This window comes from Tachypleus tridentatus, chromosome 8, assembly GCF_004210375.1.
Source record: "Tachypleus tridentatus isolate NWPU-2018 chromosome 8, ASM421037v1, whole genome shotgun sequence".
In the NCBI taxonomy this organism is placed as follows: domain Eukaryota; kingdom Metazoa; phylum Arthropoda; class Merostomata; order Xiphosura; family Limulidae; genus Tachypleus; species Tachypleus tridentatus.
In genome coordinates, this window is record NC_134832.1 from 9,851,440 (window position 1) to 9,868,492 (window position 17,053).

The window sequence follows — 17,053 nt, forward strand, 5'->3', positions numbered from 1 at the left end:
TATTTTTCCGTGTTACCTCTTAATTTTCATGTATTCTTGATATAATTTGGGGAGTATTTCATGCCAAATCATCACGCTTATCCAACATGATTGGTACCAATTTCTTATTTTGGCTGGTTATTGACCCGCTTGAAAAGTTTGCTGCATCTATGAAGATAATTTAAAGGTCAGTATTTTTATAACTTATATTCAGAGCTTTATTTGTTCTTTTAGCAAAACTGAAGTACTCACAAATTGCAATAAATAAATGGTATTCCAATTGACCTGAAAAGCTCTGGATTGAGTGAAATGCATCAGCAATGGATATGACATGTATAATGTGGTTGGAATACTATTATTATGCATTCTCCTAATTCTTGAAAATCCCTAAGGGACTAAATATAGAATGAAGTGTTTAAAAATATAACAAGCCAAATGCTGATGTCCCTAGCCCCCCAGTGGCTCAGCAGTATGTCTGCAGACTTTCAACTCTAAAATCTGTGTTTTGATACCCGTGGTGGGCAGAGCACAGATAGGCCATTGTGTAGTTTTGTGATTAATTAAAAAACAACAACAACTGATGTCTCTTGACAAGTATAAATTAATCATTCTTTGCCAGCTTGTAAAAAGTGTACACACTTTTACAGTTGTCAATGTATAATTTTGTTCTCTTGTGACTGGAAAATCCTTTAAATTTAATTTAAATACTGTGAAATTGGGAGAAGTAAACATTGTGGAAGCTGCAATTGAATCATGGTCAAATAAAAAGAGTGGTATTAAATGTTTATTTGCATTAAATCTGATCTCAAGTAATCTTCATTAACTAAAATTAAATTGTTAATGTACAGCAAATAAATTGATTTGGAATAAAACTTTTAAATAGTCATATTGAAATACAAACTTTTATCAGTTTATTGTTATTTTTTATATTCTTGTTGGATTCAATATTTTCTTTATCTGATTTGAATGGATTATGTGTGATAACGTGTAATGATTTCTTCTAAGAGGCAATAGTTATTTTAGTTGAATTTTATTGTGATTTATGTGAATTGCTTTTGCATATTTTAGTCCATTGCTTTTTACAAGAGGATAAAATTAAGAAACTTAAATGTATCAAATGTTTGGAAACTGGTTCTTGAATGTTGGTTAAAGCCTTGGTTAATGTTCTGCAGTTCATTATTGACAGTATTATTCAGCTTTTAATTTGAACATTTGACTCATAGCTGACATTCCCTACCAGTCATCCTATTCATTAGATTTTATTTTCACAGGAAAACTACAATTATTTATTAATTTATGTGTTAAAAATTAAATTATGTAAAACATGTATCATATTACTTATTTTAACTTTAAAAGTGGTACAGATCATTAATTTATCACTTTCTTAACCCTTTGTGTCTGGTCTTGTCATGATCTTTTGTAGTGTTACATTCAAAATTTAACTGAACAACTTTGTCATCAATTATATCAGTGATCTTAGTATTAGAACATAAGGTATAATTCAAATTTTTGTTTAAATTTTAATTTTAAAAAGATACCTTTAAAATTTTTTGTTGTTGTTGATTCTCCTGTGCTGTGATGCACTTTAGCTCCTGTCTCTAAACTTTAAAAATTTATAACTTTTACAGTTTCCAACCAAGTTGAAACACAAGCTATACATTGTTTACAAGCAATAATTTAAAGTCTGAACTTCTTACATTCTTGATTTGCTGAGATACCAAAAACATTCCCAAACCCATAAAAGAAGCTCCTCCCATCTGTCTTTTGAGAGAGCCTAGAATGGCCTGATGGAAGGGTGTTTAACTTGACATCTATAGATCAAGGGTTCAGATCACATCACTGAATGTACTTGTCCTTTTTAACCAGGGAATCATTATAATGTAATGATAAATTATATAATTCATTTAGAGTAGGCAGAAAATTTGACAGGGGGTGGAGTTGACAAAACAGTCTTCTCTTAGGGATGACTAGTTCAGATAGCTCTTGAATAATTTTGCATGAAATTCAAAGAATTACTTTTGAGATTATTTGCTAATCAACCTCACATTTTTCATGACCAAGAGGAAGAGCAGATTCACGTCTATATAGATACTGTGAGTCATCCTTCAATTTTCCAATTATAAAAACTTTAGTGGAATTGTTTTGTTATGGTGACATTTTTTTTTTTTTTCAGCAGAAATATAATCCTAGTTCCTTGTAATGTTATTATTTATAACTAAAATAAGTTTTATTTATTTTGAAACATGCACTTAAGAACACAAAATAATAACACATACAAAGCAAAAAATATTCTACTGATATAATTTAATTTGCTTTCTAATTAAAGCATAAGTGAAATAATTCCTATAGTTCTTCAATTGAAACTTGGTAATAATCACTGTCTGAGGTGAAATAAATAAAATTTCTTCTGTGAACATGGTAGCAATGTACATCATTTAATAAATTAAAACTGTTTCAATAGGTTATAAATGAGGTAATAGAAAATGTTGAAGAAAGTTGTTGGCCAATTATGAAATAGAGTATTTGATAGAAAAGAATGAATAATGGATTTTATTTTCTGATTTATATATCCATAAACAAAGAGTATTGGAGGCTATAAAAATTAGACTATGCATCAGAAGTATCTACACTAAAGAGTATTTACATTAAACTGTGAACATCATAAGTTTAAATAAAAGGTGAGAAGCTCAGGCTATTATAATAATTAATTTGGTGCAATCTTCTCAGTATAGAAGTCAATGGAGAGGAAGAAAATAGTATTAGTTTTATAATTTTTCATCTCTTCATTTCACTATACATTGATGATTTTGAAACAGTTAGTATTAGAGTAGATAAGATGAAATAGAATATAATGCCTCACAGAAAAAAAAATTAAAGAGATCATAGAAAAAGATGTGAAACTGTCAGATGAAAAGAAGTATTTTGCTCTTTGCATGGGTGTCACCTTTGGATATCAGTATTTAGCTATTTGGTTTTATATTTGCTTTTGAATTAAAAAATAAAATAATATATAATTCTAAAATTTGAATTATAAACTAAAATATTATTTCCAATTTGAGCAAATGAATCAAAATTGTGGTTTGATAAAATTTTGAACATAAGTCTACAATATATGGCTATATACTTCGACCATCACCTGAATGGGAAGGGTTAATTTTAAATGGAAGTATTTAAATAAATCCTCAGTCTTTCTTAGTTTGAGAATAGTGACAGATGTTTTCTAGATATTCTCCTCTAATTTATTACTCTTTTGAGAAGTACAGAATGCAAAATTATTCATTATATATACTACTAAGGTAAAGCAAGAAACCAAGAAACAAGAGAATAAGACCCATTTACTGTGTTCACCCGTCACATCCTTTCTTTCACGAGTTACCAGTAATTCTTTCTCTGACATTTTTATTTTACTTTTAACCAATGAAAAGTTAAAAGTTTTAACTTATCATGCAGAATACTACTGTTTTCAGTACAGAGTATTGTCAGTTTTGTTTTTAGTTTAAAAGATTATCCTGTGGTGTTTGGATTGAGCAAAAAAAGGGAATTAATTTAAGGCTCTTTTGTCCTACTTTGAAAACCATTTTAATTATGATAGTTATAAGACATGTAATCTGTGAATGGTATTATTTTGTGTTCTCAGGTGCATTTTTAAGTAAATAAAAATTGTTTAGTGTGCTAATACCATTATTATAGAAAGTAGGTACAGATTTCATCAACAATTGACAAAAAAACTAGGTCAGAGGTGTGTAATATGTTACTTGTTTTTTTTCTATATTCATTGTTCATGGCTATAAAAATAAAATGTATATAAAAAAATTATTAGGTTGTAAGAGGTTAGGTTAAGACAACATGTGTTGCATCATTAAATACAGTAATAAATAATTTACAATTTGTATGGTGGTATTTTTAGTTAGACATGGTCCAAATAGTAAAAAACAATAAATTTAAATATAAACAGAATTGTTCTTTAATGAGCTTTAATCCTTTTGTTCTTATAGCCATTTTGAAATTTCTTTCTGCCTTGGTACTTGTTATCTCAAAACTTAAACTACTTTATTATAAATGAAGTTATTATTTTCAAATATATTGTAATTTAAAATTTTATATTACATAAGTTGTGTTACATTATTTTAAAAAGAAATGTAAAACAGCATTAAAACTGCAGTTTTTTCTGTCATGTGATTTGCTCACTGTTACAATTCTCAACAAACAACTGTGAGTTGCTAACATAGACTGTTATGCTAAACAGTCAAAGTCCATTACTCAGGTATATTTCACTGCCATCTGGAAACATTTGAACATCCCCCACCCATCAAAGACTATTGCAAATCCTTTCTAAGTTCAGCTGCATTTCTAAGTAACAGCTTGAAGCTGAATGGAATGCTAATAACTAACAGAAATAGCAGGTATCTCTCTTCTTAGGTTACTTAGAGAAGAGTCTTTAGCACTATGTAGTTTTCTAATATAAAATATAAAGCTCAGTCCATTGTTGAATGTGGGATCCTTATTTGGTTCTACCTTCTCATATTTTACATATTGATTGGTAAACAGTTAAATTGCATATGGGATTTATTTTTATGTTATAGTTAATTATCTATTATTTGTTCTTTAAAATTCATATTTTGTTTTTAATTCATAATTGTTTTTATAAGTTTAACTTGTTCATGTTTAGATTGTGAAAGCTTAAACATAATGTATGTGTAAGTACTCTCTTGCGTTTGCAACAAATATGTGCATGAAGTTTGTTGAAATTATTTCATAAAACTTTGTGAGCATCAGTTGATATGTTGTCATAAAAAGTAAAACATGAAGAACTTGAAAGGAAAGTCAAAAATTAATAATAGGCAATGTGAGAAAACAAAAACATGAAATTGTCCACATAGCAAGAAATGTTTGAAACCATTCTTCAAATAGTTGAGAGGAATTTATATATTTCTTTGTTAATTTTAAACTTCATTGCACTGTGTTGATGATAATATTGTTATACAGTAGAGAAAATTTACAGTGAAATATAAAAACTTTTAATATTCCTTTATGAGTTTGTACAGATTATACAAATGAAATGTGAAAACTGTAAAGTCAAACATTGTATATTTCATGTGGAATATTTCTTGCATATAAACTGTTCCAAAGAGTAGTAGAAATCCAGATTAAGTATTTTATTTTCATGAAGATACAAACTTTTTTGTTAGATTTTAAACAATTTCATACACTATTTTTATTTTTGAAATGTAATATAATAGAATTGTTGTGTGCTATGGTTTGTATCATGTAGTGATGAAAGGATTAAGCTATTTAGAACAGTATTACTTTTCTTTTACAACCTGCAGTCATTTTTATATGGTGGTTACAAGGTCAGTCAAACCTACCAAGTCTGTACAAAGTTAGAGTAGAAAAAAAAACAAATAAGATAAACACTTTTATTGTAAAAAATTGTTTGATATTTATTTGAAAGGTTTAGAGGTTTTTACAAAGACAGAATTAATAAATTTTCAGATGAAGAAACATGTTTTTAAGCGTAATGAGAAAATTACTTTGCACTTGGAGCAGTCAACACTCTGACTCTATACTTGCTGACTAAACTTGAGTTATAGTACTTAATTAAAAATTTTTGAAATTTTTGTGCATGAAAAGCTAGTGTTTACTGAAAGTTTGTCAAGTTTCATGAAGATACACTAAACATATTACAAGTTATAGTATGAAAACCCTGATGTAGGTCAGTCATATCAACTTAACCAACAGATCATGATGGCACATCAGCTGGATAAATTTTCTGATGTCAAGTAAATGAATTTCATTTATGCAGCGATTCAAGAATATGAGATTGTGGTGTGGCGTCTTAATCAAATCAGTCTTTGACACTGATTTTCTGGACACCCAGAAACTCACTTTCTTCTGCTCAGGATGAAACTTTTCAACATGTAGTGAAACATTGGAATAGAGTATATAAATTTTGGAGGGCACCATTAATTTGGAGACCTGAACACACCGACAGTCTTTAATCACCAGTGTATATATGTCAGATCACTTGAGTAATGGTAAAATCTGTGATAGTCATTAAGCATTTTAGGTGTCTCTTAATGCTATTGACCCACCCTAACCTTTCATTTTTCATCCACACAGAAACATTTATATCCTAGACTACGAATGGCATAGGTTTTGAGAGTTTCAGAATGATACATTTTCATATTCTTGAAATGCAACAAAAGATGTAGCCAGTTGAATATTGTCAGGTAGCAAAATCAGATCAAATGTTGATGGCCTGTATCTTAAAAGGATATGACTTAGGGACTTGAAATTTTGATTCTGAATATTTACACCAACCATGCAAGAAAATTGGTGTTGATTATGTAAAATTTTAGCCTAAAGCAAGAAGAACTGGTGTGTAGTGACAATTTTATAACAATCTGAGGTAAGGGTTATTTGTGTATTGAGGCAATGTGAACTTCAAATGCCTTGTATCCAGTGCAGAACATTTTTTCAACTGATTTATCAATGAAATAATCACTGTTTAGCTCTCTCTTGTCTTAAAAATCAGAAGTTTTATCTTTCTTTTCTTTTTTAAATAATCAGACTTTCCTTATGTTACTGACAGGGAAATGCAGCTGTTATCTGCTAAAAGGAGGCCACTGTTTTCACACAAGTCAGTGATTGGTCACCCAAAAAATCTTCCTTATGTTTTTGATTCCTATTCTGAAGCTAAACTGTCTGCTGGATATGTTGGAGGAGTAAAAGTGAGTTTTTTCTGTTTTAATGGAGATGAAATATGTGTGTGTATGTTTGTATATTATTCTTTTTCTGGTACAGAGCATAAAATAATAGTAAGGATTTAAAGAAGTTCTTCTAGATTTTGTTTAGTACAATGTTTGCAGATAATACATATAAAACGATTGGAAAGATTTGCATTTTTTAATAAAATTAAACTATATATTCTTGTACAATGTTTGCTGTTTTAAACATTTGAAAAAAGGCTTAAATGCCACACTTAAATACTATCAGTGTTCCATGTAAGGCTCTTGTTTTCTTTACTTTTTGTTTCCATAATCAACACCACTGCTTTCAATAGAATTTCACATTCTTTGAGTTACTTGGATTTTAAAATATATGAATGTCCATAAGAAATAGAACAGCCTCGTTGGTGAAATTTTCCCCTCTGATTTTGTGATGTTTCTCAGTAGTCCATTGACCATTTTGTGCTAAGTATTTTTAACAAGTTTCAGAATATTTTGGAAAAATATTATACGAATAGTGAACATTCTCATTTATTAAGAGTGAGTTAGTCTCACTTGATTTGGTTGGTTCTGTTGGAATACAGTATTATAGTTCTCAATTGGGAAGTATTGTAATTAGGTAATGACAAAAAATAGTGGCAAGTGCAAGTTATAAAAGTTATTCTTGTTTAGTAACAGATATAAACATGGAATAAATTAATTTCTGTAGTTCAAACTGCTGTATGGAAGACATTAATTGTACAATTCTAGAAATAAACAACCTTGTAACCTTTATTTAATTACACTCATTGTTTTGCTTTACACTTCTTGAACTGTAAAGTAAAATGCTGAGTGTTTAAAACATTTTGGTGTTATAAGATTATTTATTTCTAGAATTAATGTGCAATAAATTCTGCAGATTATTTTGTTTATAATGGGTGGACACTTTGCTTTACAAATATGCTAGAAGTAAAATTTATGAATATTCTATACTTTGAGGAGTAAATTTCTTTGTCTCATATTAACAATTATATTCCTTCTTTTTTACATTTATTGCTTGTTGAAGAAGCAAAGCCTTCCATCACTTCTTCAGTCCAGAGTTTATACACAGTTTCACTCATGAACCTCCTCTACACCTCTGCTGTTTGCAGCTGTCTTTACTGTATGTTCGAAATCTTCAATCCTTAACTTTCTCAGTGGACCATGCTTTTTCTGAATAAATAGTCTGTCATTGTTCCATTTGTCCTTCATAACCAGACCCATTTGGCTGAATTTGGCTTATCCTTGGATGATGCTGCTGTCTCCACAGGTCAGCCCTTTGTACCCTAACTTATTACTCCATTTGATACTCCTAGTTGGAAGTACTGTCTTCTATTTGCTGAACTTCTTTACAACCATCCTTCCCTTCCCATTAATACAGATGGTTCAAAATCAGGTGACTCCATGGGTTCTGCCATGGTTTGTTGTGATTTGGTGGGTTACACACAGGATCCAATCTACAGTTTCTGTGTTCACTGCTGAATTGTACACTATTTTTCTTGCCCTTAATAATGTAGAAGTTATGCATTACGTGAACTGTACTATTTATATCAACTCACTTAGCTCTCTACTTCAATTGCTTCATGCTAGTTCTTGCCCTGCTCTTGTCTATATTCAAAACCAACTTTCCCATTCCTCTCTATTGTCTACTTCTATCCAGTTCTCCTGGATACCAGGCCATGTTGGTATTTGTGGTAATGAGCTCACTGACATTGTAGCTAAGTCTGTCTGCTTTTGTACTATCACTGTGCTTATTCCATACATGGACTGACAGCTCTATATTCAAGGCTCGGCTCTGTGCCAGTTGGCAGTCGACTTGGAGTGAGCAAATGATAAGTCTTTTCCAGATTAAACCTTGCATTGCTTTATGATTGTCTTGCTTCCATAAGTATCTGAAGGAGGAAGTTGTTCTGGCTTGGCCACACATTGGAAACAGTTTAACTCATCACTTTTTTTATCTATTACTGATGCATCAATGTGTGGTCTGCGTGACACTCAGGTCACAACAGCCCATATTTTACTGTTGTTGGCATCGTTACAATTGAGAGCAATGTCATCATTTTGACATATTTTTCCATGGGTTAATCATTGACATTGGACAGTGTCATTGGCAACGTGATTTGTGCTTTTACATTTTTAAGGGCCATCGGTCATTTTAACACTATTTAAGATTTTAATTTGAGAATTAGACTGTTTCATTTTAACTTTATTGCCTTTTTATCAGTTTTTTGGCACAGATAGCCCAGTTGCTTTGCACCAGTAAATGCTAAACAACCAACAAACCATCCAATCTAATTGTGCAAGTATTATTTTGATATTATTTTGTAAACAAACATTGATCCAGGAGAGCAGTATAGGGGTCTACAGTATATCTGTTTTATTAAATGATAACTATTGTGTAATGTTATAAATTGAGATGCAAATCTAGGGTATGGGTTTGTGTGACCCACAAACATCTCTCCCATTTTTAAATTTTTTTTCAAAAATTAATTATGATATTGTTTAATGATCTATGAGTATATGTACATCTAGGAAGTATGTGAACCTCTTCCATTTTTTAAAGAAATTAATAATAAACAACCAGATGTTATTACATTAAAATAAAGTGTTTGAGAAGATGTATTAGATGTTAGTATTTTTATTTGATTGAGTTGTTAATTACCATAAAAGCTTTTTTGGGTGTTCTGAAATCAAGACAGTTGAAGTCTACAGTTTATTTAAGACCTCATCCAATAACTGTCTTTTTTTCAGTAATATGGTAATATCGAAATAAATGCTGATATGGTAAATTTTCAAACTTTTTTTTGAGATGGTAACAACATGTCTAGATTTCAGATTTGTTTCATTGTAAAGCTAGAATTATTTATGACATCTACAGCTCTTATAACATGGGCATGCTACAAATTAATTCTTCAATGTTAAAATGTTAGAATTCTCTTGAGGAAGATGTGAAAAGTTATGTTGGTTTATAAAATGCAAGTGGTGTGACTTTTTAAATCACAAGGTAAAAAAATAATTTGTTTTTCAGTGTTGTAACATAATTAAATATTTTAATAAAAGTCAAAAGCTGCAAAGGCAAAACATTGTTTTAAATTAAAAATATACATAAATATTTATCTTAAGTGTTTTTCTTAACTTTTACCAAAATTTGAAATACAACAAAAATTATTAAAAATAATTATAATTGTTTAATTTTAATTTAAAAACTTGAAATGTTTGATTTCTATTGTTTTTTTTTTATCAGTCATACTGGAAATAAAAATATAAACTTTGAAATTGGTAAGTCATATCTTGGCCAAACTAATCATTTACAGAATATATATCCATATAATTTTTTTACTTTCTAAATTTTTTAAGTTTCTTTTTCATGGAAAAAACATTGAAAAATTGGTTACAGGTTTTACAACTGACTTTTGGAAAGATAACTGAGATCATACTCCTTACTGTAAAAATGAAACATTACTGCAACTAGTGTGGAGAACTTAAACATTGTTACTTGTTCACACAGTAATACTCTATTATCTAAGAATACTTTTTATTTTTTTCTTATTCATTCTATAATGGCTTTCAAACTTTTTAAGATAGTTATAACTATGAGAAGTTTCATTCTACAAAATTATTTTTCTTCAATGAGAAGACATCAGATAAAGTTGTGCACTTTGGATAAGGGTTTAATGGACAAAATATGAAATTTTATTACATGTCTAACACTAATAAGTGTACATATTTGAAGGTGGCTTTGTCATCACCAGGTATAAGTACCTTACCAAGATAGAGAAATATGAATAACAAAAAAACAACCAGGTGACTACTTTGTACTCATTTAACCCTTTGAGAGCGGGTCACAAGTCAAAGGCTATGTCATTGCATTTGTTGACTTGCGTTCAAACTTTTATTAAACCACTATCTTATGAATTTGTGTGAATAAGTTTGAAATCAAGTTGTTATTTATAATTCAAACTAATTTCTTAATTTAAAAGTAAATGTCAGAAGAACATACCTAAATAGTGATTTTAGTGAGTCATGGGGTGTGTTGAATGCAGCACTGCTCAAAATTTGATATTTGTAATGTCTGTAGTTTTGTACAAATTAGAATTCAGATTACTAATATTAACAAGCTAGAATATAAAATAAGAACCTCACATTTTTTTTTTTTTTGAGATATGTCTTATTTACTGAATCAAACGTACCTCTTTCCATTTTTGAAAATAAACTCTTATATCCACTTACTTCAATATATGACGTGAATAACCAATCAACAGCTTAGAATGTCCCCAGTATACTTTTCTCTACCATTTTACTCAGTGAAATAGCTACCATGTTCTTTCAATTCAAGATTCCAGTGATATAGGGTGTGTCTTTAATCTGTTCAAGGTTTCATATTTTCTAAAATCTAAATACATCTTAATTACTAAACTTAATAAATTATTGGGTAATTCTGTGGTATCAGTGCAGTTATTTATGATTTTTTTATTATTCAATTATATATAAAGCCTAAACAAATTTAGTTTGATATCTTCCATGTGTGAAATTTTAAAAGGCCTAGCAACAAACAAGAACAGAGGTTGTAGTGAGAAGAGGTAATAATTGTTTCTTTACTTTTTGATGTATTGTTTTATATTTTAAGAAAAATAAGATTAATTTATTTTTAAATAGTAATAATCTATGTACATATACAGTTAGGACAAAGTGTTCATACCCCTGCGTCGTGAGTCAGTTTGCCTTTCAGGTGCAATCTCTCCTCATAGCCCTCCATGATCGTTTAACAGTACTTGACTGGTATTTTCTTTCATTCTTCTTTACAGAAGGCCTCCAAATCTTGTAAGTTTTTTGGATGACGCTGATGAGCCCTGCTCTTCAACTCATGCCAAACGTTTTCAATTGAGTTGAAATTGGGTGACTGCGATAGCCATTCCAGAACGCTTATATGGTTTCTCTGCAACTAGGATTGCACATATTTTGATGTGTGCTTAGGGTCGTTGTTGTGCTGGAAGATTCAATGACGCCCAAGCCGCAAGTTCCGAGCATCATTCAGAAGAGCTGACGGAACCCCATTGCATGATCAAGCCAATTCGTTGTTTATCTGTAGGGACTATGTTCTTTGGAAGATTTCGTTCCCTCTTCTTACAGAAAATATTGCAAACATCATTGTGGCCGAAAAGCTCGATTTTAGTCTCGTCTGACCAAAGAATACTCTTCCAATAGATAAAGGGTTTATCTACATGCTTTCTTGCATATCTTAATCGTGCTTCTAAATGAACAGGCTTTAAATATGGAGTACTATGAGGATGGCATGCTTTGAACCCAGAAGAGCATAACATGTTTGTAACTGTAGAGGTGCTTACTTCAACCCCAGTTTTCCTTTCCAGTTTCTTTATGCCATTACGTTAAATGAGGGTTCATACTAACTTCTCTGAGAACCTTCCTCTTGGTTCTATCTAGAATTTTGGTGGAGTGTCTGGAATGAGAGAGGTGAGCAGTTGATCTTGTAAGCTTATACTTGGCAATTATGCTTTGAACAGTAGATTTTGGCACATTAAGTTGTGTAGCTTACCAGAAAGAGACAATTGAGACTTGTATTTTACAATAATTCGGTTTTTTAAGTCACTGGACAGTTGTTTCCTGTTTGCCATGATGACCAAGCAGATAATGACGGAGATGGCGCTAAATTGCTGGAAGTAAATTTTTTGCTGACTGAATTTCAATAATTATGAATTCAGTGTCTAGTTCTGGAATGGTATAATGTCATTTATTCTCCAAACTAAACACAATTTTTACGGGAATATCGGTTTTTTCACACATTTTGAAATGTACGAACACTTTCTGCTCCTCCTATTTTTGGTTACTTGTTTATAAACAGTTTACATTTTGTTTAATTTACATAAAAATGTATGTAGATGTTAGTACAATATTTATAATATACTCTTCAAAAAAAGAAACGCAAAAGGCAAAATTTGAGACATATTGTTAACAAGTTTATTCCGGGTAGTTCTATATGACATCTGTGAAACTTTGCACATTCACTGCTGAACATCCAAAATCTGCAAAGGCGAAGTCCACGCTCACTAGGTGAAGTTTAACGTCACTCAACGTCAATAACGAGTATTCCCCCCGTAAGCATCAATAACTGCTTGGCATCTCCTGCCCATGAAAGCGATGAGATGACGAATCACATCCTGTGGAATGGCTGTCCACTCAGCCTGCAAAGCTGCTGTAAGCTGAGGTAGAGTCTGCGGTTGAGGTTGTCGTCGTCGCAGACGTCGGTCCAACTCGTCCCAAAGATGTTCGATGGGGTTTAAATCTGGTGATCTGGAGGGCCAGGGAAGAACGTTGATGTTGTGGTGTCTCAAGAAGACAGTGGTGAGTTGGGCTGTGTGAGGACGGGCGTTGTCATGTTGAAAAAACGTCGTTGACGTTCTCCATGATGGGTTGCACATGGGGCCTAAGAATCTCGTCGACGGTTGCGTACGGTCTGATCAGAAATCCTACGCAGCCCTGGTATGGTTGAGGCAGTAGACGTAGCAATGATGGTCCTATCCCGAAGGTGACGTAACCGGATATTGCAATCTTGTGCGGGCGTGGTCACACGAGGTCTGCCAGATCGTGGAAGGTCACAAGTTGATCCATGTTGTTGGTGACGATTCCATAGCCTTGTGATGGTGCTTGGGTGGACATTCACAGCTCTGGCAACATCTGATCGAGATTCACCTGCTTCCAAGAGACCAATGGCGTTGTTGCGTTGTGCTTCAGTCAGTCTTGGCGTAACTGTATTGCGTGTCGGTGGCTTAATACTGAGCTATGGAAACCGAGAACCCGTCACTTTTATTGGGATTTTGCACATGTTGCACTTGCAGAACATGCAGATCTCTCAAACAAATTTATTGGACACGAATGCGTTTTGGCGAAAAATCCGATGTTTTCCTACGTTTTCAAAGTGCACAACTTTTATTTTCATTTTGGTCTGACAATCAGTGCCTTAACACGTGTAACATCACATACTCTGAGCTTGTAACGTTATTACATGTATTTTTCTTTAAGATAACAAAAATATGCCTTTTGTGTTTCTTTTTTTGAAGAGTATATATCGTACGTCTGTTAGCCTATATTAAAAATAACAGTCCACTAAAACATAGTCAAGATAGGAAAGAATAAAAGTCAGTTTTATATTACTGGATACATAACATGAGTGCACATGCACCTCGTAAGTGCAAGTTATGTAATGTTAGGTAGGCTTGACTGGAAGGTCAATATAATAAAAAATAATAAATATAAATGTTCACATATTGTGTTATGAGACTTAGGTTGCTTAGACTAAACATTTATGTTTTATGTTATAATAGCAGTCAATCTGGCATGAAAAAAGCATGATTTATATATTTTTTTAAGATGGTTAGGAGGTTGGTCAAGTGACAGACTCCACACAGTTAATGTATAGAAAATAACAATATATATATATATAAAGTCTTATTGAAAACAGACATTTGAAAATGTATTTAGGAGGTTTTGGAGATTATGTAAATAATATTTGAGAATTTTTGGATGAAGAATAGTTTTTTTTAATCATAACATGAAATTACTTTGCACTTGGACTAGTAATGAAACAGACTCTATGTTCACAAATAAATCTTTACTAAAAATATTTCATTAAAAAATCTGACATTTTTGTACACAAAATACTTGTAATTTTATTAAAAGTCTACCACATTTTGTGAAAGGTACACATGATGTATCAAAAGGTTTAGTGCAAATGTTAAACAAACTTGTGTGTATTCTACAGAGCTTGTAGCGAAAAGGCTAAAGTTGAAACTGTAGAATGGACGGCAACTCCCTGTTGTGGAGACACAAGTGTAGAGGACAATGTTTTAAAAGTCTTCTGCCTTTTTGTCTTCAAGTTTTTAAGGCAGAAGACTTTTGAAATGTCCTCTAAACTTGTGTCTCCACAACAGGGAGTTGCTGTCCATTCTACAAAGTTTCATCATGAATACTCTGCCTAAACAATCTATCAAAGAAGGTTAAAGTCTTTTTAGATTTAAAACTTCCAACTTTCAGTGTAGTGTGTATGTCTTCACAAAATTTGGCATTTTTTCAGTTAATGTTACAAGTCTTTCACATACAAAAGATCATATTGTTTAATGAAGTATTTTTAATAAACTAAAGATTTGTCCATTAATGTATTGGAGTATTTATTTTGAATAGTCCATGTGCAAAATGATTTTTAGGTTAAAATTAAAAATACCTTTTTTCATTTTAAAAATCTCAATTTTTTTATGTAATCCCTGAAACCTTCTAAATACAATTCAAATGATTTTTTTATTAAAACTTTATATTTTCTTTCTCATTTTCCCTACCCTAACTCAAAACAGGATTGGTCAATTTGACTTCATAACCACCAAACAAAATCTAAATAAATCTAAACTAACCTTTTTTTTCATCCAATCTTCTTTTTTCTTGTTGTTGAATGTCAAGCATAATTAAACTTTCTTTTTTCATATTAGTTGTATAATGCACAAATAATTTTTATTTATTAAATAATGGATCAAAGAGCTTGAATTAATAACATGTAAAAAGTAGATTATTTCTCCTACTTACAATTTTTCTGGCTTTCTAACTCTGTGACAAGAGCTGTTATGAATTCATTTAATTTAATTATTGAGTTTCTCACTGGAACTTTATTTGTATTTTGGGTGAAATTGACTATTATTTGTTCAGAACACAGCATTTGGTGAATGAAAACTGTGATTTTCCATTTGTTATGTATAATTAAACATAAGAGAGAACTATGAACATATTCTGAAAGAGAGGATGTGACAGGTGGTGTGGCAGGAAGGGTTTGATCTTCTGTTGATAGATCTGTGATTAAACAGATTAAAGGCTATAAAAATTATGGTTTGTCTTGAGCAATAATGATTCTATGGACAGTAATTTGTATTTAATTTCTTACTCTTTTTGTGGAGTGGTGGGAAAAATAGAGATGCCAAGAGAAAATATGTCAGGAGTGTCGTACTAGGGGAAAATCTGGATTTTTAAAAACAATGTTTTTTAGAATTAAGAACTTAAAACTTGTATACTATTAAAATATGGATTGTTAGCCAAGATTTTATGCTATGCTAGTTGATATAGCATAGACAAAAAGTTGTTTAATAAAATTTTGTATGTAAGACACTAAGAATATCTGTCATGTATAGTAAAGAATATCCAGGTTCAACAGTTAATAAAGGAACTTTACTAATGTTTGGTTTTTTGTATAAAAACTACAATATTTTTCTTTTTGGTAAACACATTATGGTTTTATTGATTTGAAATGTTTATAAACACGAGTGTTTTGAAATCAGGCAAGTTGAAATAAGTGTACTATTTAATAAGTGTCATTGATGACTGGAAAATATTCTGATGATGAAAATTTTATTGAATATGTTTTTGTTTATTGGATTCAGACAAGGTACTTAGGTAAATTGACTAATTTGTTTCTTGTTTTATTTCTAGTTGCAATTATGATATGTTTTAAATAAAAATTATTACCATCATTAGTGACAGTAAAACATGTTTTCATTATATAATTATCAATATATTTGATTTATAGACAAATTGCTGGTGGCCATGTTATGGTATTTAGTCAACATTAACAATTCATTGACAGAGAAGGAAATATCCAAACTATGTCAAAAAATATTTATAGTGAAGTATTTCAAATAATTACATAATGAAAAAAGGTGAGGAAAAATAAGATTAATAGCATTATAGAATAATGTAGTTCTTGAAAAAACTATGAAACTAGTACACCCTATTTTAATTTTGCTTGTTTGGAATGGTAGTTGGAGACATGGTATATGTTATTTGAGGCATCGAGTGTAATTGATTAATAAGCCTGTTAACTGATGAATTAGCAAATATCACTAATTGTCCAAATTTAGTATTCATACACTTCATATTCTCCTTCAAATCATTTGATTTTGCCACTTTTTATTTCTATTTGTTTTTCAATCAGGAAAGTTGAAAAGCAATAAATAGCCAAAACTAAGATTTTTTATTTTTCTTCATTATCTCTTTCTTCAACACACCTTATGGCTACCTAGTTCTAGCAGTAACTATAATTTTATCATCATGTGATAGAGCAATATAGTCTTTTTGATCTTTTACTATTTTATTATTGTATGCAGAATTGGAAAACAACAACAACAAAAAACAATTATAGTGTAAATGATGTTATTACCTCTTGAACAATACTGAAACTTTTTCTATTAATTGCTAAGGTCATATACACATAAAAATGCACAAAAAAGCAAGCATGTTAAATTTATGAGGAGAAGAAAGTACAAGCTCTAAATGTC

General features: G+C 30.8%; 1 protein-coding gene across 7 annotated transcripts in view; it reads left to right on the forward strand.

The window, feature by feature from the left end:
* obe (activating signal cointegrator 1 complex subunit obelus) overlaps positions 1 to 17,053 on the forward strand; it is a 241,105-nt gene that overhangs the window by 38,483 nt on the left and 185,569 nt on the right. For all 7 annotated transcript variants that reach the window (XR_013032327.1, XR_013032326.1, XM_076517566.1 and 4 more), the window contains exon 7: positions 6,572 to 6,710. Coding sequence is in view for 5 of the 7 variants with exons in the window: in XM_076517566.1 (XP_076373681.1) it covers positions 6,572 to 6,710 (139 nt within the window). In the remaining 2 variants the exon portion in view is untranslated. The remainder of the gene's footprint in view (positions 1 to 6,571; positions 6,711 to 17,053) is intronic.